This window comes from Capsella rubella, unplaced genomic scaffold (genome assembly GCF_000375325.1).
Source record: "Capsella rubella cultivar Monte Gargano unplaced genomic scaffold, Caprub1_0 scaffold_6, whole genome shotgun sequence".
NCBI lineage: Eukaryota > Viridiplantae > Streptophyta > Magnoliopsida > Brassicales > Brassicaceae > Capsella > Capsella rubella.
Genome location: NW_006238918.1, coordinates 704,433 through 729,631, shown reverse-complemented (window position 1 = coordinate 729,631; position 25,199 = coordinate 704,433). Strand labels below are relative to the sequence as shown.

Below are 25,199 nucleotides of genomic sequence, written 5' to 3'. Positions count from 1 at the left end.
CAAAAACATAAAAAATATAAGTAATTCATCTCATTTAAAAAAAAATACTACAAGTATTGTATGGTAGTTAGTACTAGTAGTGTGTATAGTTGAAAAAAAGACAAGAATAATAGTGGGATTGTCCACAGGGGAACATGGCCCAAACTCAGACTGAACAATGAACACAAATAATTGGATTGTCCAAACTCCAAAGCTGAATGACACGTAGGATAATACATTCGCCTCTCTTCTTCTTCTTTTATTCAGTAAAAAAAAAACGTCGGAGTACTTCACGTGGACTAATAGGGACATGACGTGTTCCCACTTAATAAGTTCACTATCTATTATAAAATAAGGGGGGTGTATTCAAAAGAGCATTTTAAGAGATTTGAGTTTTATTGAGATTTTGATGATTTTATGGAACTTCATATGATTCATGTAAAATCCTTTCAAATCCCACCTAAAATTATGAGATTTGGATTCTTATATTTTTAACTAAGAAAGTTCTCAGAATTCCTCTAAAATTCTCTGAAATCGTTTAAAATCAAATCCACAAATTGTTTTCAATAACAGTGGATTTTAAGGGAGATTTTAAAATGATTAGTTCAATAACGCTAGATTTCATGAGACTTTTTAAAATTCATGATTGAATAACACTGGATTTATAAACTTTTTACAAATCACTTGAAATTCTACTTTTAATACACCCCCTAAGTACTGTTAATCGCAATTTGTTGGGATTTTTTTTTTTTTTTTGTCAACCATATATATATACCAAGATAAAACAAAAACAAAATGTTTCTGAAAATAATAACGAAATTGTAATATATATAAAAATATAATATATGTGTTTTCAGCTGTTTGATATGACTCTCTCTCTTTAAATTTATAATAATATCTAATATTTTTATAATAAAAAAATACACCTGATCGCGAAGGACACGTGGGCCAGTAATAGGTAAGACATCAGTTGTCAACAGAAGTAGGCCCACTGGACCTCATCACATTTTTGACAATTTACGGATATATTTCATTTTCAGGCGTCTATAGTATCTCGACACGTCACTCAGGTCCCCCTTTATTTTTTCATTCTCTTGATGCTAAAGATAATAATTTACGACTGTTGGTAAAAACAATTGTTGTTATACTTAATACCCCGACCCGATCATGTTTTTCAACAAAGGAACAAAAATGAAACAATGCAATAACCAAACAACAAAACTATATAAAATGGAAAAACATATGATATTAGATATAGTTGGTAAATCTGTTGGACTATATATCATCTCTACTGATCATTAACAAAACATGTGGGGGAACGTAACTCGAATATATTTTCTAGCTACGGTCTCATTTATATATTGACATTCACTTTTTGTGTGGATATATACTACTTTGTATATAACGTTCATTGCCAATACGACGACTGTAGACAATACATTGTATATATGTTTGTAGGCTCTCGATTCATAATTTCCTTGTTTATTATATAATACATATCTTAGTTTTATTCTATTTATATCAATATAACTCACAACTAGATAATAATAATTGCCAACGATACTTTATTTTATTCTTTTTTGTAATTAATACTGTATTCTTAACTTGCACATATGCCATGCTGCGTGCATGCATAGAAGATGTATCCATGCGCAATTTCAGACGTTCAGCTAATAAAGTGTTATGTTTTTTTGTTTTGTTTTGTTGGGAGTACATATAAATGTATTCACTTTAGCTTTACTAAAACAAATTCCAAGTAGTATACATACATTCAATTTCTATATCTCCCTAGCTACATTGTCTTTCTCAAAGCTAAATACATTTCTTGGTTTACAAAAAAAAAAAAAAAAAAAAAAAGCTAAATACATTTCTCAAGTTTTTGATTCCCTTTTATTCATCTAGCAGTATAAAATATAACTCTGATGGAAAATAGCATATCTGTTGTACCAATTTCAACTTAAAAATAATAATGGAGTTGTGTGGCCAATTGATTAATTATTGTTCGATTAGACCTCTCCATAACTGGAGCTTTTAAATATTACAAAACACAAGTACCAAGAAGAATACAAAATGATGATAATGGAGCCTCTCTCTCTTTTTGGATAGAATATAGTCGATAATCGAGCTACTTACAAAAATCATGAAGTATTTATAGACTTATAGATCACACACTCTAGCTATATCTATTGTCTTTTATAGTAAATCTTATACTACATGATTAAGAGACATCCAAATCCTCTTTATTTCAGCCGTATATCGTAATCTTTACCTGTTAGTTGCAATGTTTTCTACTTTTGGGAATGTCTATTAATTATTGTTGTTTTATCACCGAACAAATAATTGTTGCAAAATGTCATATGTATTTGTCAAGTACTCATCTGCATATTATTGTACATATATATATATATATATATATATTTTTTTGGTATCGATATGTATATATGTTATATAATTTGACTTACATTCTAAAATGGACTGTTAGGCCTCTTAATCGATCTTTTCTATTTATTTTCTTAAGTTGACAGCACCCACTTAATCGATATTTATAAAACATCAAAAATTAAGTTTTTCCCCTCTGTAAAAATTTAGCTAGTGACATTCTAATCCTTGTTCTCGATTAATGAAAAACAATTCTGACATATATAAAAAAGATTAACGTAAGAATATTTTGTTCAAAAACTTATGCGATCCGATAAGTTCACTTTTTAGGTGACATGTTCGATCACAAGGTTCCCAATAATTCCCTAGAAATAAACAAATATATTCTATATGTAAAATATCGAATCCTCTAGTGACAACATGGTCACCTACTTATTCAGGGGAAGTTATTGTTATTATTATTCTATTTTGAATATGCATCTTATGTTATGATATTATCAATTACAATATTACATATATTACTATCAAATGAGGGGGGAAAACCAATAAGTAAGAAAACTAAAATAAGGGGGGAAATAGCAAGAAGATATGAAAGCAACCTTTCAAAATATGCTTATCTTATCCAATCCTTTTCAGGTCATTGACTAATTGTCTACTTAATTTATTTATAATGGAAAGGTTAAGGCATCTTATATTTGTACATACCATCAACTGATTGCTAATGTAGTAACTTTAGTTATTATGTTTTATCATCTTTGCTTTTTTTCATGTTTTTCCAGCGATTATCTAAAGTCCAGTGTCATCACTAACATTGTAAAGTTAGTATTATGCTTATAATCGAATTGCATCAATAAGCAGGCGGATTGCGGAATCCATCAGTGGACAAGGAGAGAAGTGCATAGAGTTTCATAATTCTCATCATATAGCTACAGTAGTACTGAAAAAAATCATCATATGGGTTTCTTCCAGAAGCTGTGTTATTAATAAAAATCCAAACATCTAATGTTGAGAGCCCATTAGAACGAGCCCATTATACTTTAATATGGGCCTACTTAGCCGTCTCGTCTTCTCCAAACGTTACCGTTACTAATCATACGTTTTAACAAGTTAAGTTGCGGTCTTAAACTAGTTTGTAGAGTTGTGTATCTGTCCAAAAGCGTCACCTACACAATTGCTGAGAAACTTCAAGACTCTTTAAGACTTTTATGTGTGTGTAACGCAGAAACTTCAGACTCTTTTTCTCTTTTAAGACTTCAAAGTAAAAGTCCAAATCTTTTTGGACTTTAGCAATAATAACGCAAAGAAAAATATCTTAGAATTGACAGGAAAATAATATCTTACCAATAGAAAAAAGTGTGTAAGACAGAAAGGTTACACACGTGTTGGACATCTGACGCTTGTTGTGAATTGTGATAACAACAACAAAGAGGTTCTAGAACGTTCTTGTTTTGGCTCTCATAATTATTATAATTAGCAAAAATAAAGACCAAGTCAACAACTAACTTCGACATTGTGGATCGTCCACTTGTCCGACTCTCACGTCAACCCCATCATTTCTCTACACCTTTGTCTCTCCTATATATATCACAAACAAAGCAACACGTATCAAAACTCAAAAAGTGAAAAGAAAAAAAAACACAAAAAATTGAATTACTTCTTCTTCAAAGCTCAAATAACATCATCGACAGTATCGAATATGTGTTTCTTTGATACTCGGTGCGATCAGAATCTCTCCGTGGTGGTGAAGATGGATGTGGCGTGGTGGATGGAGGCGATTCCCCCGAGGATAATCTCTCCGGCGAAGCCATCGACTACTCCGATCCTAGAGACGATTCTAGAAGGAGGAGAGACCGAAGAAGAAGACGATCAGGAACATGATCACGAAGACGTGTAAATTTGGAAAAAAAATGATCATTTTGTTACTCGATCGATCGGTCTTGGACTAATTTGGATATAGATTCACCATTTTTCTATATAATCTGTATAACATGCATGAGATTTTGTATTGTATGTTTTGTATAATCAAATCTCATGAGTTCTTTATAAAAGTTTTCATTGATCTTTCAAATCTCAATTTCGAGTTTAGTCTCTAAACCGAACCGGGACGGTTAGAGAACTCCGATCCCAATATTTCAATTTGTCATACCAAAAAAATGTTTTGAATCAAGAAATTTTGAAGTGTTTTCATAGAGCGTTAGATAAATTTTATTAATCTTAAAACAATGATTATACCAAAATATAACCTGAAAGTATAGAGTCACACGCACCGCTAATTGTGAGATGAGTTTCTTCTGAACCACAAGAATCTAATCTAATCAAAATTAATATTTAATATTGAAGGAAGGAACACGTATGTAAACGAATGTGTACGCGTTACTGATTATTATGTTTCAATCATCAGCTTAATGTGCAACATAAATAACACGTGCTAATAAGTAATAAGCCGCGTCGTACGTTACATTTTTAATTTGTTCCCACGTGACTTTTGCGTTACGTCTCACCGAACTAAAACCACTCTGTGGCTCTGTGCTCTTCCCACTAACACTAGTTTTCTTTTTGTTTGTATTTGTATATTAAAATATTACTCCACGAAATCACATGATGACTTTAGCCAGCTCTCTCTATAAAATGGGATATCACCAATAACAATACTTTTCCATATAGATCTTCTCAACTCTCAACAAAGTAGAAAGCTATTACCGGAAGTCTAATTGGAATCGAGAGTATTATCTTATCAAATCATGGCGAGGATGATCGGACCATTCGAAACTGTGCCGGCGATTCTCGTTTATCCGATGAGGGTTTCAGCTTCGCCTTCGTTGGGGACGATTTACGAGGAAGACGACGAGTAAAAAACACTTTCACCGACGGGAGATTGACTGACACTCGAGGGTTCTACTTCTAGATATCTTTTTTGTTTGTTTGTTTGTTTAAATCCATTACATTGGAAATCTACATTTCTTCGAATTATACCCATTTGATTGATACTTGATAGTATATTCTTAATAAAAATCTCTTATATATGAGGGGTACACTATTTAAGTATTTTCATTACTACAATGCTCTACTAACCACCATTATTATAGACGTGACATATATATATATATATATATATATATATATATATATATAGTCGGTGCAAATTAACTTTTCATATTATGCGATACACACTATAGAACTACACATGCATTAGGGTCTTAGTGTCTTTATCAACAATCCAAAAATAAAATCATTTTTTAGAAGAATACGTTCTAGTATATATTTTTCTCCTTAAATAACTTGGTAATGCTTGAAAGAGTATAAATAATAACCAAATCTCCCATTAGTATAATTTTTTTTTTGACATCTCCCATTAGATAAACAAGAATCACCCATTAGTAATTAACAAATCTCCCATTAGTATACTTTCTTTGTAATATGAAAGCGTATTATAATATCTAATAATAATCAAATCTCCCATCAATTAGTATCGTTTTTGTAATATCTTATCTAAAGATTATTTTTTGCTTCTTTTAAATATACAGAAGTTAGAAAATGTTAATATAAGACCATCATTATTAGTGGTTTTAAATAAATCTTAGAGCTCACCATTTGTTAAGAGCCTACCGTCTAAATGACTTGGTAAAGTAGTAATAATAATCAAATCTGGTCCTAATTTATATTAACATTTATTTTTTTTGGTGCACCTATATTAACATTTGGTTAATTTACAGAAAACGTAAATAAATGCAATTTAACGTTTTCAAAAAAAAAAAATAATAAAAAATAAATAACGTTTACGTTTCTACTTTATGGCTATCTCACACTTGTTACTTTTTCCCTTTCCTCTGCTTCCAAACTTATTGTTTTTGTTTTTGATCATAAATGACCTAATTAACACTCTAATTTCAGTCAACCATCTTCTCCAAAATTTTCGATTCAACGCACTCAAATTTGTTTTCCGATTTGAGTTTACTCATTCAATCATGGGGAATATGATCTGCTGCTGCTGGTTTCAGAGAAGACGTAGGAACAATACTACTCCGGCGACGGAAACGGCTCCTCTTTCACCCACTAAGGAACTTCCAGCAACTCGTTGTGTCTTCGCCGCCGCGACGCCACCGTTTCTAAACCCTAACCCTAAAAATTCTTACCAGTATCCAGATTACTGCCATCCTCCGCCTCCCCAAAGTTCTCATCCTTTGATTCCCGGCGGTGGATCTCCTCCATACGTCGGCTACCAGAAAGTCGTCACGATTCATAACCCGGTCAATGTGAAGAAGGAGACTTTAAGGCTCGTACCCGACCCGGAGAATCCGAACCGCCTTCTCGTCTCCTTCACATTTGATGCATCCATGCCCGGAAGGTTATAAAGTTTGAAACTTTTTTGAATCAATCAAGGGATAGAGTTTAATTATAAATGACTTACCTTTTCGTTATTTTAATGGGAGAGAACAGGATCAAAATCGTTTTCTTTGTAAAGGAAGAAGTAGCATGCGATCTTATATCAACAAAGGAAGATACTTTGCCTCCAATCTCATTTGATTTCGGAGAAGGACTTGGTCAGAAGTTCATACAACCATCTGGAACGGGTATAGACTTTACTGTATTTGAAGATTCCGAGCTTTTCAAAGAGGGGAGAACAGATATCTATCCGCTGGCTATTAAGGGGGAGGTGGAAGGAGAGTTAGGTTCCATGAATGCGCAGATTACTCAAGTGACGTTTGCGATGGGGAAAGAAGAGATTAAGATAGGAGTGGTGAGGCAGAGTCTGTGGACGAATGGGTGTAGATATGAGTTGCAAGAAATCTATGGGACGGGGAACGAGGTTGATGATGAGGGAAAGGAATGTGTTGTATGCTTGTCTGAACCACGTAATATAACTGTTCTTCCTTGCAGACACCTGGTATTGAGTTCTTACTTCAACTCAGCTCAACGATATTTTGAAGCTCTTTCGTGCGATGAATTTTGAAATTGTCTTTGTGTATTATTTCTGTGTTCTCAGTGTATGTGCAGCGGGTGCGCCAAAGTGTTAAGGTTCCAGACAAATTTGTGTCCAGTTTGTAGACAGCCTGTAGAGAGGCATTTGGAGTTTCAGGTAGACGGTAACAAGTAACAAAAATGGGAGGAAGTAAAGATGGAAACGAACATATTTAGTTAAGCAATCGATTTATGTTATATATGCCATTCTTATTCCAAACATAAAATGTTATGGTTCATATTATCTATCTATCTCTCTTAAGTGGAAACTGAGTTCTTAAATAGCAATGATAAATAGCTGTGGTGGCCAAGACAAGCGCAAGGTGAGATTGAGTTATCTTCTTGCTAGTCGAGTTGTCCTCATCCAAATGCGGATGATAGACAAAGGTGATGTCGGGTTTCTTTGCGACATCACCAAATACGTGTTTTTTAGCAGTTACCTCTGTCCCAGGGAATAACTCTATCAAAGGGACAACAGAGAGAGCAGAGGCGATGATGAGAGCACGAAACAGAGCATGCCTATTCGTAGATCCACGGAAGATTGGTCCGTTTTGGCTTGAACACCGAGTCGAGGGGAGGCCACTCGCCACAGAGTTTGATAAAGTTGGGCCTAGTTGGGCCTCCCATTTAATAAAATGAAAAAAATAATAAATTTTCAAACCCCCCACCTTATATAATTCTCGGAAATACCACATAGTTTTATTATTTACATTATCAACCCCATTATTTACTCAAAACGTTATACATTGACTTTGAAATCCCAACGTCAGAACCAGTGTAAGCGCAGGTGAGAAGTGGACCGTCGTCAAGTAGTATGAGGTTAATCTCCAATTTACTTGAAAGTATAATGTAATGATGCCTATTAGTTTGCAAGACGATTAATGCAACATCATGAGTTGTATTCCAAACCAGTTTTATTAAGGGTCTTTGGACATGCTACTTCTACATCACTTAGTTTAGGTTAAGTGGAAAAAATAATCACATTGTTAACTTTTCTTGTCATTCATATCACAACATTAAATTATATAAATGTTGTCGGTTTGAGGTATTACGTTGTCAAGAGATCCATCTATGTACTTTATATGATCATCGGTTTGATGCGTGTAGCTTTTTTTTTTTTGTTGCCTTATCCATATTTCTTAGTTTTGTGCCAACGTAACTACCATATGCCGCATTTGAATGTTGCTCTTATCTACAACATAATTTTTATTTATTTTTAAGATTGTCCAAATTTGGTATTGATCTCAATGTTATTTACTTCTTTCTCTATCAGAAAAAAAAACACACCATTGTTTCTTTTTTATCTTTCAGATTTTGTTCCAAAAATTATCAAAACTTTATATGAAATATACAGACACTATTTGGAAATAGATCTGAACTTTTTAAAATAAAAATAAAAAATATTCATAACCATTTTTGGATCATTTTCAAAAGTTCTAAGTGGATTTTTGGAAGAAACACATTCACCAAAATACTTAATGGAAAATTATCAAATACCTATCACCCAATCAAGAAGTGATAAATGTGATAGATTACAATACACAAATAGGAATAAATAACAAAACACTGTAAAGGAACAAACATTAACAAATGACAGATCAACAATCACAAATTTACTGATTTTGTTGAAAAGTGTTTTTTTTTTTGTCCTCCATAACCATGTTATTTTTTTGTTTTGTGACATTGCCGTATGTAGACATACACATACACGAAGGTTGAAACAATTTGAGATTGGATGTGTAAGCTGGAAATTTTGATTGAAAAATATATACACCACTGGTTTAAAGGGATAATACCCATAATAAAAGAGTTTCTTCTACTTAAGTAAGTAATACGGACAAAACAATAAAAAAAATATATAAACCGCCGAGTCCAATTTACGCTTTTGTAGTAGAGAGAAACGGGGCAGGCACTGATACGAATGTGTGTGAGAGAGCACACATGATTGAAGCAACAACCTTAGATGAGTGTCCTTCTTCTTCCTCAGATCATTTCTCCTGAAAAATTTGAAACTAATCTCAAAGATTGATACTTTGTTGTCTGGAGATTCTTCTTTTGCTATTATACTGTTTCTGGGTTTTGTTTCAATTTGATGATGATGATGGGTGATAAAGATAACACTCGCGGAGTTGTAGAACATGGGTCTCGGGAAGATACTTCTCCAGCTCCAATGGTGAGCGTTTCTCACTCTATAGTCTTAAGCTCAATTCCCAAAATTTTGAATTTTCCTCAAAGTTTCATGCTTTAAGCTGATTTCAGTGGTTTTTAATTCATGGGTATCATCAGAATTGATCTTCTTCATCTCCTTCTTTCTCCTGATTTAGCTGAGGTTTTGAGAATCTAGGGTTTATAAGATGAGGGTTTAAGGGATTCTTTTGATCTTCAGCACTTGTTGAACTGTTACCTGTAAATTATGCAAATTGCTTCAATTCTGTTTTTCCGAGATTCCAGGTTTAAGGCACAATTGTTTTTGTGAAATCTAGGCTTCATAATTGCTGCTCAAGGAGCATTATTTGTAAAGGATCGAACTTTGTGAGGAACTGATACCAAAAAAAAATCTTCTTTTGAGTTTTCCAGGTTGGAGATTGTGCTGAGATAACAGAAGAGATTTCAGCGAGCCAACACCGAAGAAGGCGAGTTCTTGAGGTAGATATACCACCGAGAGCATACGAAGACGCTCATGGTGATTTCCTGAGAGCAAATGGTTCCTTAATCCATAGCCCTGTTTCCAAAAGGTTCAAGTTTTCTCCAATGTCAAGCCCTAGAATTGGAAGACGTGTTGGATCCATAAGTCCTTCCTCTTCAAGAAGCAGAACAAGTCAGAAGAGTCTCCTAAACTCTAAAAACAGGAACAACAATGCAGATATTGAGGCAGGTATGGCGTCTGTGTCCCCTTCAGGAGATGGTAGGGATAAGTCCTATATTCCAAGAACATGGTCTCTCTCCAATCTCTTAGCTCCTAGAAAATCTAGGAAGACAGAGTCTTTACCGGTAACCCCTATAGCTCACTCAAACCCTGAGTCCATGCACGGGAGGTATGCTGTTGAGGTTGATCCGGTTACATCCATGGTCAGTATTCTCTCTTGCAAAAACTTGGTTGTACCAATATTGTGGAATATTTCAGTTGATGGATTGATTCATTTTCCATTTGTCATAACAAGCGGTTTATCTTCTGCTTTACTTAGTTCTACTGTTCTTTATGTTAGAAAGGGGAGCACTCACTTCCTATTCGTCGTTCACGCTCTGTCCCAACATTCTTCAACAAAGATGGAAGTGTAAAGCCATTAGGTGTTTTCCGCGTGATTCCTACTCCATCTCGGGGGGATGAGAAGATTCTAGAGATGATGCCGGCATCGAAAATAAGTAAACTCAATGGTTAGAATCACCTCCCAAACATATCTTTGTGGCGCCATATTCTTGACAAACCCACCTTATATTTAGTGATTTGTGTTCAGATGAAAATAATGATGGCGGGGAAGATGTTTCTGAAGAGGAAGCTGTATGTAGAATCTGTATGGTAGAAATGGAGGAAGATTCAGAAGCTTTTAAGATGGAATGTATGTGCAAAGGGGAATTAGCTCTTGCCCATAAGACATGCACGATTAAATGGTTCACAATTAAAGGGAACATAACATGTGATGTGTGTAAGCAAGAGGTGAAAAATCTCCCGGTGACCCTTCTCCGTGTACAGGATTCTCAAGACCGTTCTAGAGCAGCCGGGGATATCGAGATTTCACGGTTCAATAATGAGTGGCAAGAAGTTCCAATTCTTGTCATTGTAAGCATGCTTGCATACTTTTGTTTCCTCGAGCAGCTTCTGGTTGTGGAAATGAAATCTAGCGCAGTAGCGATAGCCTTACCGTTCTCTTGCATTATCGGTCTTCTTGCATCGATGACATCAACAACAATGGGTAATACAAACTCCTCTGAAAATATATTTTCCTCGTTATGCTAAGTCGATCATCAATCGTAAGTGATATGATTTGTAACAGTGAAGAAGAACTATGTGTGGATCTACGCAACCATTCAGTTCTGTTTGGTGGTCCTTTTTGCTCACCTCTTCTACTCAGTTGTAAGATTTTATGTGATGTCTCAGAGAAACCATACTTTGTAGAGGCTCTGGTTCTTGGTTGAGCACTCACACACTCTCACATTAACTTGTTTGCAGGTTAAGCAGCCGGTTATGTGCATCGTCTTAGCCACTATGATCGGATTCGGACTCACCATGACCGGCACGACGGCTATTAACGAGTATATGAAATGGAGGATAAGCAATGCCCACCAGTCAGCTGAGCCAGCAAGGACTTAAGTGAGTTGACCAGTGTCTCAGACAACAGAGTAATCTTCAGTGAAGCTAGAGTCCCTAAAGGGTTGGATCGGTTTTAGATTAACCGATGTTTTTCTGGTTAATTGAACCATCAGAGTTGGGTCTTCGGTTTAGCTATAATCAATTTGTATGTCTATGTTACATGTTAGCGCAGATTTGGTTATTTTGTTGTGTAAGAAGCAAAACAAAAATTATTGACTTGGTTTATTAAGAATAATAATTTCATTATATGACGTCACTATTGTATTTAGCATTGCTAACAGCCTAACAATAACTGTAGATTTTTTTTTTCCCAGTTAAAAATATGCTAACGATTTTTACATCTAGAAATATCAAGATTAGCAAAAATGTTACAATACAATATTGTCTTCTTACATCATTTATTTTTTGTTTTGGAGTTTCTTTGTATTTTTTTTTATAACATTACATATTTGTGAAAGGGGCACACATGACACATACATCATAATGAGCAGTATGATTTGCAATCCCATATATCTTGGATAACACTTCTTCACAGCTTTTTGACAGATCACAATATCCCTTTTTCAGTTCATTCTTCATTTTCAATCCTCACCCACCCAACCTCTCCCTTCGAAGCAATCTATCTCCTCTCTCTCTCTCTCTCTTTTTCTCAATGTAAACAAACTTTTTTATTAACCTCAAAACCAAACACTTCTTCCAATCTCTAGTGACTAAGTTGATAGAATCTCATTTAGTTACCAAGTAATAATCTTCACACTAGTAAGAGAATCCTACTCTTCACCAAACTACATCTCTCTCTATATATATATAACAAACCCCAAAACCTCTCAACGAACACACACACACACAACAATGGCTACTTCAAGAACACTCATCTCCTCCAATCTCTTTATCTTCTTCCTCGTTATGGCTACTACCAATGGTCAGGCTCCTGCTCCAACCCCTTCAGGTCCAACCAACATAACTGCAATCCTAGAAAAAGCTGGTCAGTTCACATTGTTCATAAGGCTCCTCAAAAGCACCCAAGCCTCGGACCAAATCAACACTCAGCTCAATTCTTCCTCCAGCAATGGCCTAACCGTGTTTGCCCCTACGGACAATGCCTTCAACAGCCTCAAATCCGGAACCTTAAACTCGTTGTCCGACCAGCAAAAAGTTCAGCTTGTTCAGTTCCATGTCCTTCCCACGCTCTTGACCATGCCTCAGTTTCAAACCGTTAGTAACCCCTTACGCACGCAAGCTGGTGATGGCCAAAACGGTAAGTTTCCTCTTAACATCACTAGCTCCGGCAACCAAGTCAACATCACCACAGGAGTTGTGAGCGCCACCGTGGCTAACTCAGTCTATAGCGATAAGCAGCTCGCCGTTTATCAAGTCGATCAAGTTTTGCTGCCACTAGCAATGTTCGGGTCAAGCGCGGCTCCTGCTCCGGCGCCTGAGAAAGGTGGCCCTGTTTCGAAAGGTTCAGCTTCCGGTGGCGACGATGGAGGAGATGCTACTGATTCATCTGATGCAGAGAGAATTGGATTCGGGTTTGGGGTCATAATCGCTACTGTGGCAGCCATTGCTGCTTCTTCTTCTTTGTGGATATAACTCGAGAGAGTGAGAGCGGTTTTCTCGAGTCTCCACATTGGAAATTTCAAGAATAACAACGAGAGCTTTAAATTTGGGATTTATGTTATAGATTGTATTATTATGTGTTACTGTTTTGATTTAAAATGATATCACATTAATTACGATTGCTTAAAACTTAATTTTTTTGATGAAAGAAAGGTAAATGTATTTTGGAGTATATAAAGTTTTGAAAAGTTTTCGTCTTAGGTTACATGATTCCTTCATGTCCAAGTTAGAAACCGAAACTACCCTCGAGATGAGGTTTGCAGAACTCAAGTGTCCGGCTCTGTTTAATTTCTATCTCCTCCCTCTTCTTCACCATTCCTTTGCTTTTGTTTCATCCAAAGTTACCATATCAACTCTTTAAACTTAGATGGAGTAATAACGGTGTTAGAATCTTCAAATACACACACATATTCTTTAATTACATGTTGCATAATTAAAGATGTTTTTTTTGTTTGTCTTTCTTTTGATAACATATATAGATAATGTGATCTCAAGGAAAAACCGAAACAATAAAAATTAGAAAAGAAAAAGGTTGCATTGTACTAGCGAAAGCAGATAACATATACACGGCATCGCATGAGTGACGATGAAGGCACAAGATGATTGTTGAGCTTACAGTACTTAAGAGGGAGCCATCTCCATCCTCTTTTTCCTGTCTATATACTCCTCTCCATGTACTTCTTAATCTCTTTCTCCACCTTAATCACCTCCGTTTTCATCTTCTTCTTCTTCTTCTCATCCATCTCCATCTCCATATCCATCTGCATCTTCTTCTTCTTTTCCTCAGCCACATCGATTAAAATACCTAAAAGTAAAGTATAAACAACGAAACTGATGAGAGCAGGTTTTAATTTTGTTAGCAAGAATCAAGAATCTACGAAGCAAGAGAAAAATGATGTACTTCTTGGCGTATAGCCAGTACTAGTGCTGAGGCGCTGTCTTTTTATTATTATGTCTTCCGGTCGAGGCAAATTAGGTTCAACTACAAGATTCATTCCTCCCATGTTACTTCCAGTTAGTTTAAGCGCCTTGACTAGATATTTCTCTCCTTGAAAAAAAACGGAAGCTGAACCGCTGCAAAATTCAACAGAGACAGAGACATAGTTAGTTGGAATTCAATAACTTGAGAGCTTGGGAAAAACAAAAAAGAGGAGGAAGAAAGAAGCCACAAACCTAGGGAGAACCAGAACTTGCGTGACCTCTCCACATGAAGAGAAATGATTACACAGCGCCATCTGGATATCAATCTCAGGAAGGGAAGTATCATATCCCGTAACGCGGACCCTAAATAAATAATAATATTGATTCAAGGAGAGAAATGTTATTAACATGACAAAAAAATTGAGAAAATTTACCGATGTGGTTTGGTTGCCTTCCTGGTTTGCTGAGGATCCCTGAGTTCTTTCTGCAAGGGTGCAGGCTTAACGATAACAGTCCATCCTCCCACATCAGTTCCACTAAGTTGCAATGCCTTTTCTTCGACATCTTCTCCCGACATACACATGAAGGCGACGCTGTAAAAACAATAAAGTTTATATTTTTTTTGTCTACAAACAAAAAGCATTAAACATGAATGAGAGGAAAGGAAAGGTACCCTCTTGAGGATACCCCTTTGAAAGTCTCTGGGAACATAAATATAACAATATTTTAGGAAACAAGAATTAAGAAAATATAATTTATTGACGTAACATTTATTAAAAAAAAGATCTCAATGTTTTAAAATATTCTAATTATCATAATTATTGGTGATTTGATTCATTACAGTTCAGAAATCTAATTAACTATCCATAATTATTTATCCTAACCAAAACAATCTAAACGGTAAAGATTATTTACTTGCTTACTTATGCAATATTTTAAATTATACTTACGAATATACCTTAAAACTTACCCTAATCGTAGTCTCATTTCAAAATACTATAAATACATGTTATTCACGAAGGATACATTATCATACCCTTACACACTTTCTCCATTTTCTATTACGGCTTTTTTATGGAGTTATTGTTAAAATAAAAATAAATAAAAAACTGAAGTGACATTTGCACGACATTATCCAGCGACGAACGTTTTGTTGCGTAATGTCGTTGTTCGGTTGCCCCATCAGTCTTTCTTGGAATCCAAAGGAAGATTTGGTGTGGAGATTGGTTCTGGGATTTGGAAGAACTCTCTCAGTCTCCACATTGAATATTTACGGATAAAAACTAGAGCTTTAATTAAATTTGTTTTGTGTTCTGGGATTGTGATATAGATTGTGTTACTGTCTTGATTTAATACGAGACAACATTACGATTGCACAAAACTTTTTTAATGAAAGAAAGGAAAATGTGTTTTTGAGTATATATAAAAAAAAAAAAAAAAAGTTCATCCTGAAGTTACATGATACTTTCATGTCCAAGTTAGAAACCGAAACCGCCAAAACCTCCACCACCACCGGGAAAACCGCCCTCAAAATGGAAAGAGTACTGTTGTCCACCACCACCACCATGAAACGGATTGAATCCTCCACCGCCGCCACCTCCGCTCATATCTTCAAGATCCTCTCCTCTGTCAAATCTCGCCCGCTTGTCGTCATCTCCAAGAACCTGGTCGATTCACAGATTAGATATACATAATATGAGTGAAGCCCAGTAACAAATATGTGTGAGTGAGTATGAAAGGGGGTTGTGCTGTGCATTTTGTCCCACCTCATACGCTGCAGCGATTTCTCGAAACTTGTCCTCAGCTTCTTCTCTATTGTCTACGTTTTTATCTGGATGCCACTGTAATGCAAGCTTCTTGTAGGCTCGTTTAATTTCAGCTATAGAAGCAGTTTTGGAGATTCCAAGAATCTTATACCAATCTTTTCGTTTGCTCATCTTCAGTGCTTTCTCTGCTCTACCAAGTGCTTCATGAATTTCCATGTCCTGGTATAGTTATAGGTATGTGTTTAGTAACATTAAAAGAATATCAGAAAAAGAGTATCAGAAACACTGACGATAAACAAATTTATCTTTACCCAACCTGAGAGTTTTGGGCGGCTTGCTTCAAGTCCTCCACAGCTCCTTCCCAATCTTCAAGCAACAGTTTAGCTTCTCCCCTCTGATGAAGTACTTATCAGAAACCTGTTTGTTTGATAAAAGGTGTGAATGTTTTGATTCAATACTTAAATGATTTCAACCTGATGTAAAGCTTCAATCAGTTCTCCATCGATGTTAAGTGCTTCATTACAGCTATTTAAGCCGTCTTTTCCACGGCCGAGCCTGACTGAGACCTTGCATAATCCAAGATAGAGATGCACATTATGTGCCGTGTGTTCAGGGTCCAGAGCAATAGCTTCTTTATAATCCTCTGCTGAAACTCGCAACTTTCCTTTGTTTGCATTATCTTCTGCCTACAGTAGAACACAAGTTTTCAACACAGAATTGGCAGCTAAAGCTCAGTGTTAAGGGAAGACAAAATGGTTTGAAGGACTCACACTTTTTGTTTTCTTGATCAGTTTTTTCAGTCCGAAGTATGCTTTTTTCAGTTCACTGTGTTCCGGATCAAGACGAAGCCCTTTTTGGTAATGCCTGAAACAGAGAGTTTAATCAAGTATTTCAGTTTTGAATCCAAACTCTCTCTGAATGAAAATTGGGTTGAAGTTAGAACAAACCTTTGGGCAATGTCATGATCTGCTAAATAGTAGTAGGCACGTCCACGAAGGAGTAAAGCCTCAAGATTATTTTCATCTTCCTTGAGAATAAAACCAGTCTCGGAAATTGTAGCAGAGTAGTCTTTAGACACCATAAGGAGCTTGACTTTGAGAAGCTTTGCCTGAAATAAAAAACATTGTAAACAATAAGAAACTGCATGATCAGAGAGAAGTAAAAAATATAGCAAAAATCATCAAGAAGAGAACCTTAGAGCAAGCTGGGGAGAAGACAAGAACAACTTTATCAACAAATTCAAGAGCTTTGGCAACGTCCTTTGATTCGTACAGAGTTGAGGCAGTCTCCAAAGCACTCTTAGCTTGATGAAGCTGCGAGAGCTCTTTCTCAGCATTTGAATCTCCTGACTTAAATTCTAGATATTTCTGGTAATTATTTTCCGAGTCTTCGTATCTATAACACAAGAAAAGAGCAATCAAAGTCAGAGCCATATCTTTCTAATTTTTTCAAATGAAAACTAATCCAAACCAATTAGGACCTTTTGCAAATTTACATACCTGCAAAAATGACGAAGCACAGAGGCACGCTTAAAATAAGCTTCAGAAAGAGCAGGGTCTGCTTCGATGGCTGCATTCAGATCATCGAGGGCATCGCTGTAACGCTTAACCTTGATACTTTGTGAAGCCCTCTCAAATAACTCAGCAGCATCAACTGATTGACCATCTATACAAAAATAACCAGCAATGATACACATAAGTAAATATATTTAAAAATCTCAAAGACCTATACCAAAATGCCTTCTTTCTTCACTCTCATAACCTAGTTTCCGAATTTGATCAATTCAAAATGGAGCAAGCAAAACAGGGGAGCCTCTATAATCCACAGAGCGCCAGTGATTGGAACAAACCCAACACCAAAAATACCAAATTTCCGAAATTAAGAGAAACAATTCGCCATATGCTGCAAATTTCTAAACTTTAAGATTCCAAAATCAGCTAAACTTAAACAACAAAGATCAAATGTTCACCATGTAAACGAGGTGAAAATTGGAAAAAAAAGGTACCTAAAGCGGAAACGAGAGGCTGAAGGAAAAGAAGTTGGCAAGCAAAAACAAAGTTGAGAAGAAGAAGAGTATAGGCCATTCCTCTCCAAGCTAAGAAATCCATCCCTGACGAAACTCGGAACAGATCCATACTCGAACTTCAATACATATAAACCTACACGTCTGTATACGGCCCAAAGGTCACAACACACACAAATATGAATCAGAGAGACGAATGAAGAAGAAGTATCTTCGATTGAAGCAAGCTCGACGCGAATTTGTGTGTTTCTTCGGATCGAATTCGAAACCTTTTTTTCCGATTTTGATTTGCATGTTTCAAGAAGTGTAACTAGTAACAACACGTTGTTCTATCCAATCAATATGATCCACGTGGAATATGGTTTAAGTAGTTTTTAAGTTTCCGAAACCTTACGAATGAGAAACAAACACGTATGACTAACTATTTACACGTTGGATCTTAATCTGCCACGTAAGATAGCTAGAGTTTTTGGGCCTAGGTAGAGTTGAGGCCTGCAGATCAATATGGGTCCAAAATGTCAAAAGTTTAGTCCATAATCGAATCTAGCTCTCATCTTTTTCTTTTCTTTTTTTCTCTTTGTCCATTGTTGTTGTTGAGAATTAGTAAAAAACATTACTCTGGGTTTCGGTTAGTGACCCAAGTCCAAGCAGAGTTAAAAGGGATTAAAAATAAATAAAAATAAAAATTGGGGTAATCTTGGTCTCTTCTTCTTCTCTTGGAGCTTACCTCTCTCTCTATGTAATATTGGTGGTCTCTTCTTACTACAAATTATTGGAACTATATATGATTAGGTAGGCTGCATTCATTTCCTCCTTCCTTATGAACAAGTAAAATCTACTGTCTCTTGGATTCTGTTGAAGTTTCAATATCCTGACATTTTGTTGTTTCTTTTGATCCCGCAAAAACAGGATTTCTCTTCATTCATTACTCTGTTTCTGTTTTTTGTTAAACATTATGAAACCTACGACATCTTCTCACGTACAGTTAATGACACTTATAATTAGATAATCTTATATAGTGTTTGACAATGACAAAGGAATCATGCATAGATTCACAAGACGACATAAGTCGTGTTTTCTAGGTAAATCCCTATTAGTAATAGTTATTAAATTATGAATGTGTATGTGTGTATCATCTCGTACGTGTGGAGTTTAGAAATAAGTCAAAATAAAGATAAAGGCCTATTAATCTACTGAAAATAGCATCAATTAAAATATTTTTGCAAAACCCCAAAGGTACATTGACACACATATCTAGAACTTGAGTTTGGATCAAGTACCTATTGAAAGGGAAAGTTTAACAAAGGTCGTTCAGTTTCAAACTAGTTTTCTAAAAATAAAAACTGTACTTTTGTTTGAAATCTTTTGAAGCGATCTTACTTTACGTTTGTCTTGGGGAACATTTTGAAGGCTATTGTCAACGTATCTAAATTTCAAATTAAGATCAGTATTGATCAGTCTCTATATGTATGTGTACGTATACCACAGAAGAAAGAAGAAGATGATGTTTCTTTCTTTGTTAATCAACCAAAGAAATTTTGAATGTTAAGTCAATAATCTCTTTGGACCTAAGAAGATCGATGACATGCTAAATTATTTGTGGGCATGAAACTAGGAATTACTTCTTTACTGTATCTGTACGACCCCAAACCATCCAATTCCCTATTTCTAAGATCATATGCCATTACCCATTAATTACTCCATTAGGCATTAGTTCTACTAAGATTTTCAAGCCAGCTCCGTCCGTACATTTTTCGGATTGGGATAGAACATATCAAAATATCATATGGGTTTTTTAATTAACAAACTTGGTAAAGTCTCAAGATTATACTGACCATATTTTAAAAATATCTCATTACATTAATGAAAAGAAAATAACATTTACAAAACGACAACGTCGGAAATACATATATCCATGCATGCCTTGGTATATATATATGATGGCGATAATCATAAAACATAGTAAAAAGTACATAACAATGTAAAAATTGATATGATGATGTCTTGTCAACCTTTGTCCCCACATTCCGACCGCTTCACAAGGGGGTACGATCCTTAATTAGATTTGTCTCCTCGAAGGAACTTCCAATCCTAATTGAACTCAAAATCTTGTCCCCCGTATATTGCTTGATCCGGTCCGAATATGTAGTACACCGTATTGAAGAATTAAACACATAATCAACCCAATGGAGCAAACCTTGCGAGTTCTTGAGGCAAAAACGGACGACGGCTTGTTTGGTGAGGGTGATGCTCGTTGCTCACTCCAAGAAAATCTCGGGTTAGACCCATCTGTTGAACCGGATTTAGACCCGATCGGTTCAATTGAAAGGGATTATTATCCACATTATTAGTGGTTACACCACTAAGAGGAGGAGGAGCAAGATTGTGATTCTCTCTTGAGACGATGGTGTTGAAGTTGTTGCTGAGTTGTTGTTGGATCATCATTGGAGAAGACGATCTAGGAGGAGGAGGAGGAGGAGGAGGAGAAGCGGTGGCTGATGATGAAGTCATTGTTGGACCAGCGAAAAAGGACGGAGCAGTGGTGGAATTGCTTCTAGTAGAGCCCATTTGCGCAGCTTTTTGTAGGAGAGCTGTGGCAGACATTGGAGAGAGAGGCTTGTTTGGTTTGTTTTCAGAGGAAGAGGAGAAGAGTGGTGAGAAAGATGTGTCTTTTAGGGTTTGGTGGTGTTGTTGTAATGATGGTAGTGAAGCTGAGGATTGTTGTGATGTCGAGGAAGATGACAAGGTAAGATTAGGGTTTGTGGAGGTCGTTGGAATTTGGAATTGTTGGTGGCCGGAGAAATCAGGGAGGGACGATGATGACGAGGGAAAGAGGTGGTGGTTGCCTGTGGAGGCCATTTGAACCATCTCGGATAGACCTAAACACATACACATAATATAATTGCTAATAGTATTAGTATAGCATATTCATCAAAAGCAACTATTTAGAAAGATGATTGATATGTGATATACCTTGCGCATGCATTGCACTTAGGTCATGGCCAAACCCTAAACCGAATTGAGAGATAGCAGCATTAATGTCGGGATGGTGTACTCCTCGGTGAACAAATCCATGTGGGAGATTTGGATTATTATTCATTACATTTGAATCGTTTCCAAAGTTCAGATTCGACGCAGAGATCACCGGATTGTTATTATTTAGTGAACTCATCCTCGCACCTTCTTCAGTCAATGCGTCGCAGAACGCTCTATGTGTGATGAAACTATCTTTCCTATAATAATAATAATAATAATAATAATAATAGATCGATTAACTATTAGAAAAATGTTTTAGATTTGCTAAAAAAAATTGAAGTTAACGAGATGGTAATAATACAAAAAAAAAAAAAAATTAAGATCTGAGACAGGGGCATTGATTATCAATCAGAGCATTGAATTTGAAATCATTAGCAAAAGAAACATTCTTGGCCAGGGTAAGCATTTATTTCTCCTATGCAAACTCACGACATGAAGACAGAAACAAACATAAAACTTATACATAAATAACACATATGTATATATATATATATATATATATATATATGTATCAAGATCTATATGTGTTATATGCATGTGGTTGTTGACATAAAAATATGTCTAGCTAGTTCCTTGCCATATCGTGTGAATAGAAGAAGAGAAGAATGAAGCCAAAGAGACATGTACACATACAAACACACAAAATAATTCATAGATCTGCTCATGAATCCCATCGATTATCATACTCATAAAGTATATATGCAGCTTTTTTTTCTTGAAATAAAATAAAAACAGTGCTCCGCAAAAGTCAGAGAGCCTTCAATTAATGTTCTGCTCTAATCCAACTTCTCAACAGATATATCTAATCACAAGACATTGCACACATATTCATGCCGACACTAAGATATTATATATATACACCTATATCTCTATTAGAGTTTTTGTCACATAATAATTTTAAGCTCTAAGAATCACATGAATTCTTTGGCTACTTCTCATTCGATATTGCTATGTTAGAGATATATTGTACCATATGTTAATCTCGCAAGTAAATGTTACCTGGAGAACAACGTGCCACAGTCACATTTATACTCGCGAGTGCCACAAGTCTTCGCATGTGCCTTCCAATCAGACTGAACAGCATATTTCTTAGAACACTTTTCACATTTCCATTTCTTTTCGCCGTGTTTGCGGCTATAGTGTTTCTTGATCCCAGTGAGGTCTCCAAGGGCCCTGGAAGCATCATGGTGTACACAAGTCTTGATAGGACATATGTATACTTTCTTCTTTATCACCTCTTGTTTGGACCGTTGCTTCAGCTTCCATGGAAGGTTGTGGCCACGGCGATGGAGTTGTAAGTTCTGGTCCCTTTGAAACCCTTTGTTGCAGATCTCGCACACGAATCTGTTTGTTGCCATGAGTGTTGTTGGCGATAGAGCAATGACATCAGCATCTGGATCTGTCCATATATATATAAATATGATGTATTATCATATATATCAACCAAAGATGCTGTAATTGTAAAGAAACAAATATGTAACATGACTGGCCATCCCGATACAATATATAATAAATATATAGAGAGATGTATGCACATATATATGAATATTGATTTTGTGATTATTTAGCAAATGATATATACATGCATTTTTTAGGCTAAGTGTTATTTTCCATTAGAAAGCAGATTTACGGAAATATGGAGCTGCTTTCTACATTTTATTGTTAAGAATTTAGTTATATGTGTGTTTAGATATGTAGAAATACATATAAACACAAGTATATGATACACACATGCACATATATTTATTTATATACATGTGATGAGTATGTATTATGGTGTGGAAGGAGTTACCTGGAGTGCCAGGTTGATTTCTCTTCTTCTTGGCGGATGAAGAGTTCGGTTTAGCATTAGGGTTAGGGTTGGAATTAGGGTTAAGGTCAGGGATCTGCTGCTGAAGATGATGAAGGTGTGTTTCTTGATGAACAAACCCTCCCATGGAAGATGAAATAGAAAATGGATCTCCTGGAATCATCTGCATATCTAGCTATTTTGATTTAAAAGAGGAGCTAAAGAACAAGAACCAAGAACAGCTGGGTTTTGTTTTTTTTTGTAAAATCTCGCAAGAAAACAAGAAGACGATCAGGAGGTTTAGAACAGTATACAAACAAAAGAGATAGTTAATTAGGGTATATAATTTGTAAACGGGGGGAGAAGAAGAACAAGAACAAAGAGAGCATATAAGTTTTTTTTTTTTTTGGGTTTTAGGGCTTGAGAATGTTTGAATGTGCTTGACTCTTTGGTTATGCCAAATGACAAGAAAAGACCAAAGAAGATGAAGAAGAAAATTTCAATGCACGAAACTATATATGTATAGAAATGATTTAAGAAGAGGATTTGTTATTATAAAGAAAAAGAAAAAGAAATAAAAAACTAATACAGGAATAAAGTTTTTTTCTTTGTATAAAAAAATGTTGAGAGATCTGGGAGATGTTCTTATAGAGATCTACCCTCTATTTTCTTTTTCTTTTTTTCTTTTATTTTAAGTCGATCTGTGAATTATTTTCAAAGGGAAAGTGATGTTTAAAATATAAATATTTTCTTCGAAAAGGCCAGTCTCTTCCTTTCTCGCAGTTACATAAACACACGTGCATGTGTACATCTATGGTGTGTTTAAAGTTGGGTGAGGATATAAATATTTAAGGGACGTCTCCTAAATTCTCTTTTTTCCTATAATTTTGTTAATGGAAACACAAATATTTATGGTCATACCAGTTGTAGATGGATATATTTGGAATTAATTTAACTAAAATCTTAATTTATATATAGCTTAAACCGACGGTAAATCGACAAAAAAATTATTTATTACCATCATAAGTATAAAAGGGTTTCTTCTTTTGGCATTTAATTATTGTTTTATGTTATTTGTAATAAGTTTTTTTTCTTTCTAAAATTGGACTTTAAGCAATTTCCATCTTCAAACATATGCACCGTATCAATTTTATAAACAGAATCAACCTCTATGTATATGTACTCGTATACTCAAAATATACAACTATAAACTCACTAGTCTAAAGTCATTTTCTTATATATAAAATATTGCTCTGTTAAGTATATATCCTTTTATAAGGTTTGAGACTTTACAAAAAAATAAGTTTAACACTTTGCTGATAGAGTTGGTTTGCCAATACCATAACAGTCTTTATTAGTTATTAAAAAAAAAACACTATGTTACTTGCTGCATGTTTTGGATCTATATATATATAGAAATTTAATTGGACATAGTTTCAACTCCTACTTTTATTAATAAAATGAAAGTTTTATTCACCCAAGAAATTGTATTTGGCAAAGGAAAATGTTCGGTGTCCCAAGAACAAAGCATATAGGTAGATGCAAAAAGTTCCCGTTGTTTAAAGAGAGAGCACCATCTTTGACTCCCAAAAAGTTTTAGGAACTCAAAAAAGCCTTTTTGTAAGTTTTTTAATATTTCTTTTCAACTATTTTTTAAAAAAAATTTATAAATTGGAAGTGCAAATTATTCCTAGACAAAAGCCAAGAAAGGTAATTTAAGTTTAAATGTGATAAAGGGTACACCCAAGTGAAGTCAAATGTGGTATCAATCAGTATACATATATTGACACTAAATCTATGATCTACAGTCGCTAATAGACCCATAAGCAAAGAAATGAAAGTATCTATAGTGATAAAACGTCACGTAGTAAAACCATATACTTATAAACTTATGTTAGCCAGAATTATTAAGTCTTGTTATAACATGGTTGATGAAACATTTTGGTTTGTTTTTTGTTTATCTAATTCGAGCACGAAAAAAATACAATCGTCAGATCTTAAGTATACGAACTGCTGCGATTGATCGTTTGATATGGACAAAATAAAGAAAACTATTGGATTTGCATCTTGACTCTTGAGTGGACTACAAACAAATGTTACTTATATGTAATTTTCTTTACTCATTCAAGTGTGATCGTCTTCTATTGGTTTGTGCAATCGAGGAAGTGAGGAGAAAAAGGGCATTGCCTTTAAGGAAATAGATCGAAAGAAATGATTAAGGCATAATTACAAAGTTGGACCAAACATAGCATGTTGCATGTTGTTTGTGTAATGTGATAGAGAGAGAAAGAGAGAGAGAGAGAGAGAGAGAGAGAGGATCTTTTGGCATTTCCCGATGAAGACGATAGGACAGTCCGTGACGCCTGTCTCTCTGTCTGCGGGACCCTCTTTTTCAAACTATATGATTCTCATGCACAT

General features: G+C 35.3%; 8 protein-coding genes across 8 annotated transcripts; 5 read left to right on the top strand and 3 right to left on the bottom strand.

The window, feature by feature from the left end:
* Window positions 1-3,899: 3,899 nt before the first annotated feature.
* On the top strand, window positions 3,900-4,426 carry LOC111830123. Its single transcript, XM_023781428.1, has one exon. The coding sequence runs from the start codon at window positions 4,055-4,057 to the stop codon at window positions 4,250-4,252; it is 198 nt and encodes a 65-aa protein (XP_023637196.1). The 5' UTR covers window positions 3,900-4,054; the 3' UTR covers window positions 4,253-4,426.
* Window positions 4,427-4,815: 389 nt separating this feature from the next.
* On the top strand, window positions 4,816-5,381 carry LOC111830158. The gene has a single exon (XM_023781580.1). It carries the CDS (start codon window positions 5,100-5,102, stop codon window positions 5,208-5,210), a length of 111 nt encoding a protein of 36 aa, XP_023637348.1. The 5' UTR covers window positions 4,816-5,099; the 3' UTR covers window positions 5,211-5,381.
* Window positions 5,382-6,189: 808 nt separating this feature from the next.
* LOC17881097 (probable E3 ubiquitin-protein ligase LUL1) lies at window positions 6,190-7,599 on the top strand. Its single transcript, XM_006288003.2, has 3 exons — window positions 6,190-6,703; window positions 6,796-7,243; window positions 7,343-7,599. Exons 1-3 carry the CDS (start codon window positions 6,324-6,326, stop codon window positions 7,451-7,453), a joined length of 939 nt encoding a protein of 312 aa, XP_006288065.2. The 5' UTR covers window positions 6,190-6,323; the 3' UTR covers window positions 7,454-7,599.
* A 1,597-nt stretch (window positions 7,600-9,196) lies between these two features.
* On the top strand, window positions 9,197-11,894 carry LOC17882524. Its single transcript, XM_006287605.2, has 6 exons — window positions 9,197-9,490; window positions 9,895-10,386; window positions 10,524-10,692; window positions 10,773-11,228; window positions 11,310-11,389; window positions 11,486-11,894. Exons 1-6 carry the CDS (start codon window positions 9,410-9,412, stop codon window positions 11,624-11,626), a joined length of 1,419 nt encoding a protein of 472 aa, XP_006287667.1. The 5' UTR covers window positions 9,197-9,409; the 3' UTR covers window positions 11,627-11,894.
* Window positions 11,895-12,425: 531 nt separating this feature from the next.
* LOC17881833 (fasciclin-like arabinogalactan protein 11) lies at window positions 12,426-13,446 on the top strand. The gene has a single exon (XM_006286351.2). The coding sequence runs from the start codon at window positions 12,479-12,481 to the stop codon at window positions 13,217-13,219; it is 741 nt and encodes a 246-aa protein (XP_006286413.1). The 5' UTR covers window positions 12,426-12,478; the 3' UTR covers window positions 13,220-13,446.
* A 310-nt stretch (window positions 13,447-13,756) lies between these two features.
* LOC17882026 (nucleolin 1) lies at window positions 13,757-14,870 on the bottom strand. The gene is made up of 5 exons (XM_006289496.2): window positions 14,841-14,870; window positions 14,602-14,760; window positions 14,420-14,530; window positions 14,148-14,320; window positions 13,757-14,051 (listed from the first exon to the last, which is right to left on the bottom strand). Exons 2-5 carry the CDS (start codon window positions 14,748-14,750, stop codon window positions 13,903-13,905), a joined length of 582 nt encoding a protein of 193 aa, XP_006289558.2. The 5' UTR covers window positions 14,751-14,760; window positions 14,841-14,870; the 3' UTR covers window positions 13,757-13,902.
* A 616-nt stretch (window positions 14,871-15,486) lies between these two features.
* Window positions 15,487-18,235, bottom strand: LOC17881743 (dnaJ protein P58IPK homolog). The gene is made up of 9 exons (XM_006287572.2): window positions 17,939-18,235; window positions 17,433-17,598; window positions 17,127-17,328; window positions 16,881-17,041; window positions 16,704-16,797; window positions 16,407-16,619; window positions 16,250-16,327; window positions 15,934-16,152; window positions 15,487-15,831 (listed from the first exon to the last, which is right to left on the bottom strand). The coding sequence occupies exons 1-9, from the start codon at window positions 18,066-18,068 to the stop codon at window positions 15,646-15,648; spliced, it is 1,449 nt and encodes a 482-aa protein (XP_006287634.1). The 5' UTR covers window positions 18,069-18,235; the 3' UTR covers window positions 15,487-15,645.
* Window positions 18,236-19,795: 1,560 nt separating this feature from the next.
* On the bottom strand, window positions 19,796-23,273 carry LOC17884542 (zinc finger protein JACKDAW). The gene is made up of 4 exons (XM_006287468.2): window positions 22,785-23,273; window positions 21,992-22,391; window positions 20,930-21,189; window positions 19,796-20,835 (listed from the first exon to the last, which is right to left on the bottom strand). Exons 1-4 carry the CDS (start codon window positions 22,969-22,971, stop codon window positions 20,135-20,137), a joined length of 1,548 nt encoding a protein of 515 aa, XP_006287530.1. The 5' UTR covers window positions 22,972-23,273; the 3' UTR covers window positions 19,796-20,134.
* Between the last annotated feature and the right edge of the window lie 1,926 nt (window positions 23,274-25,199).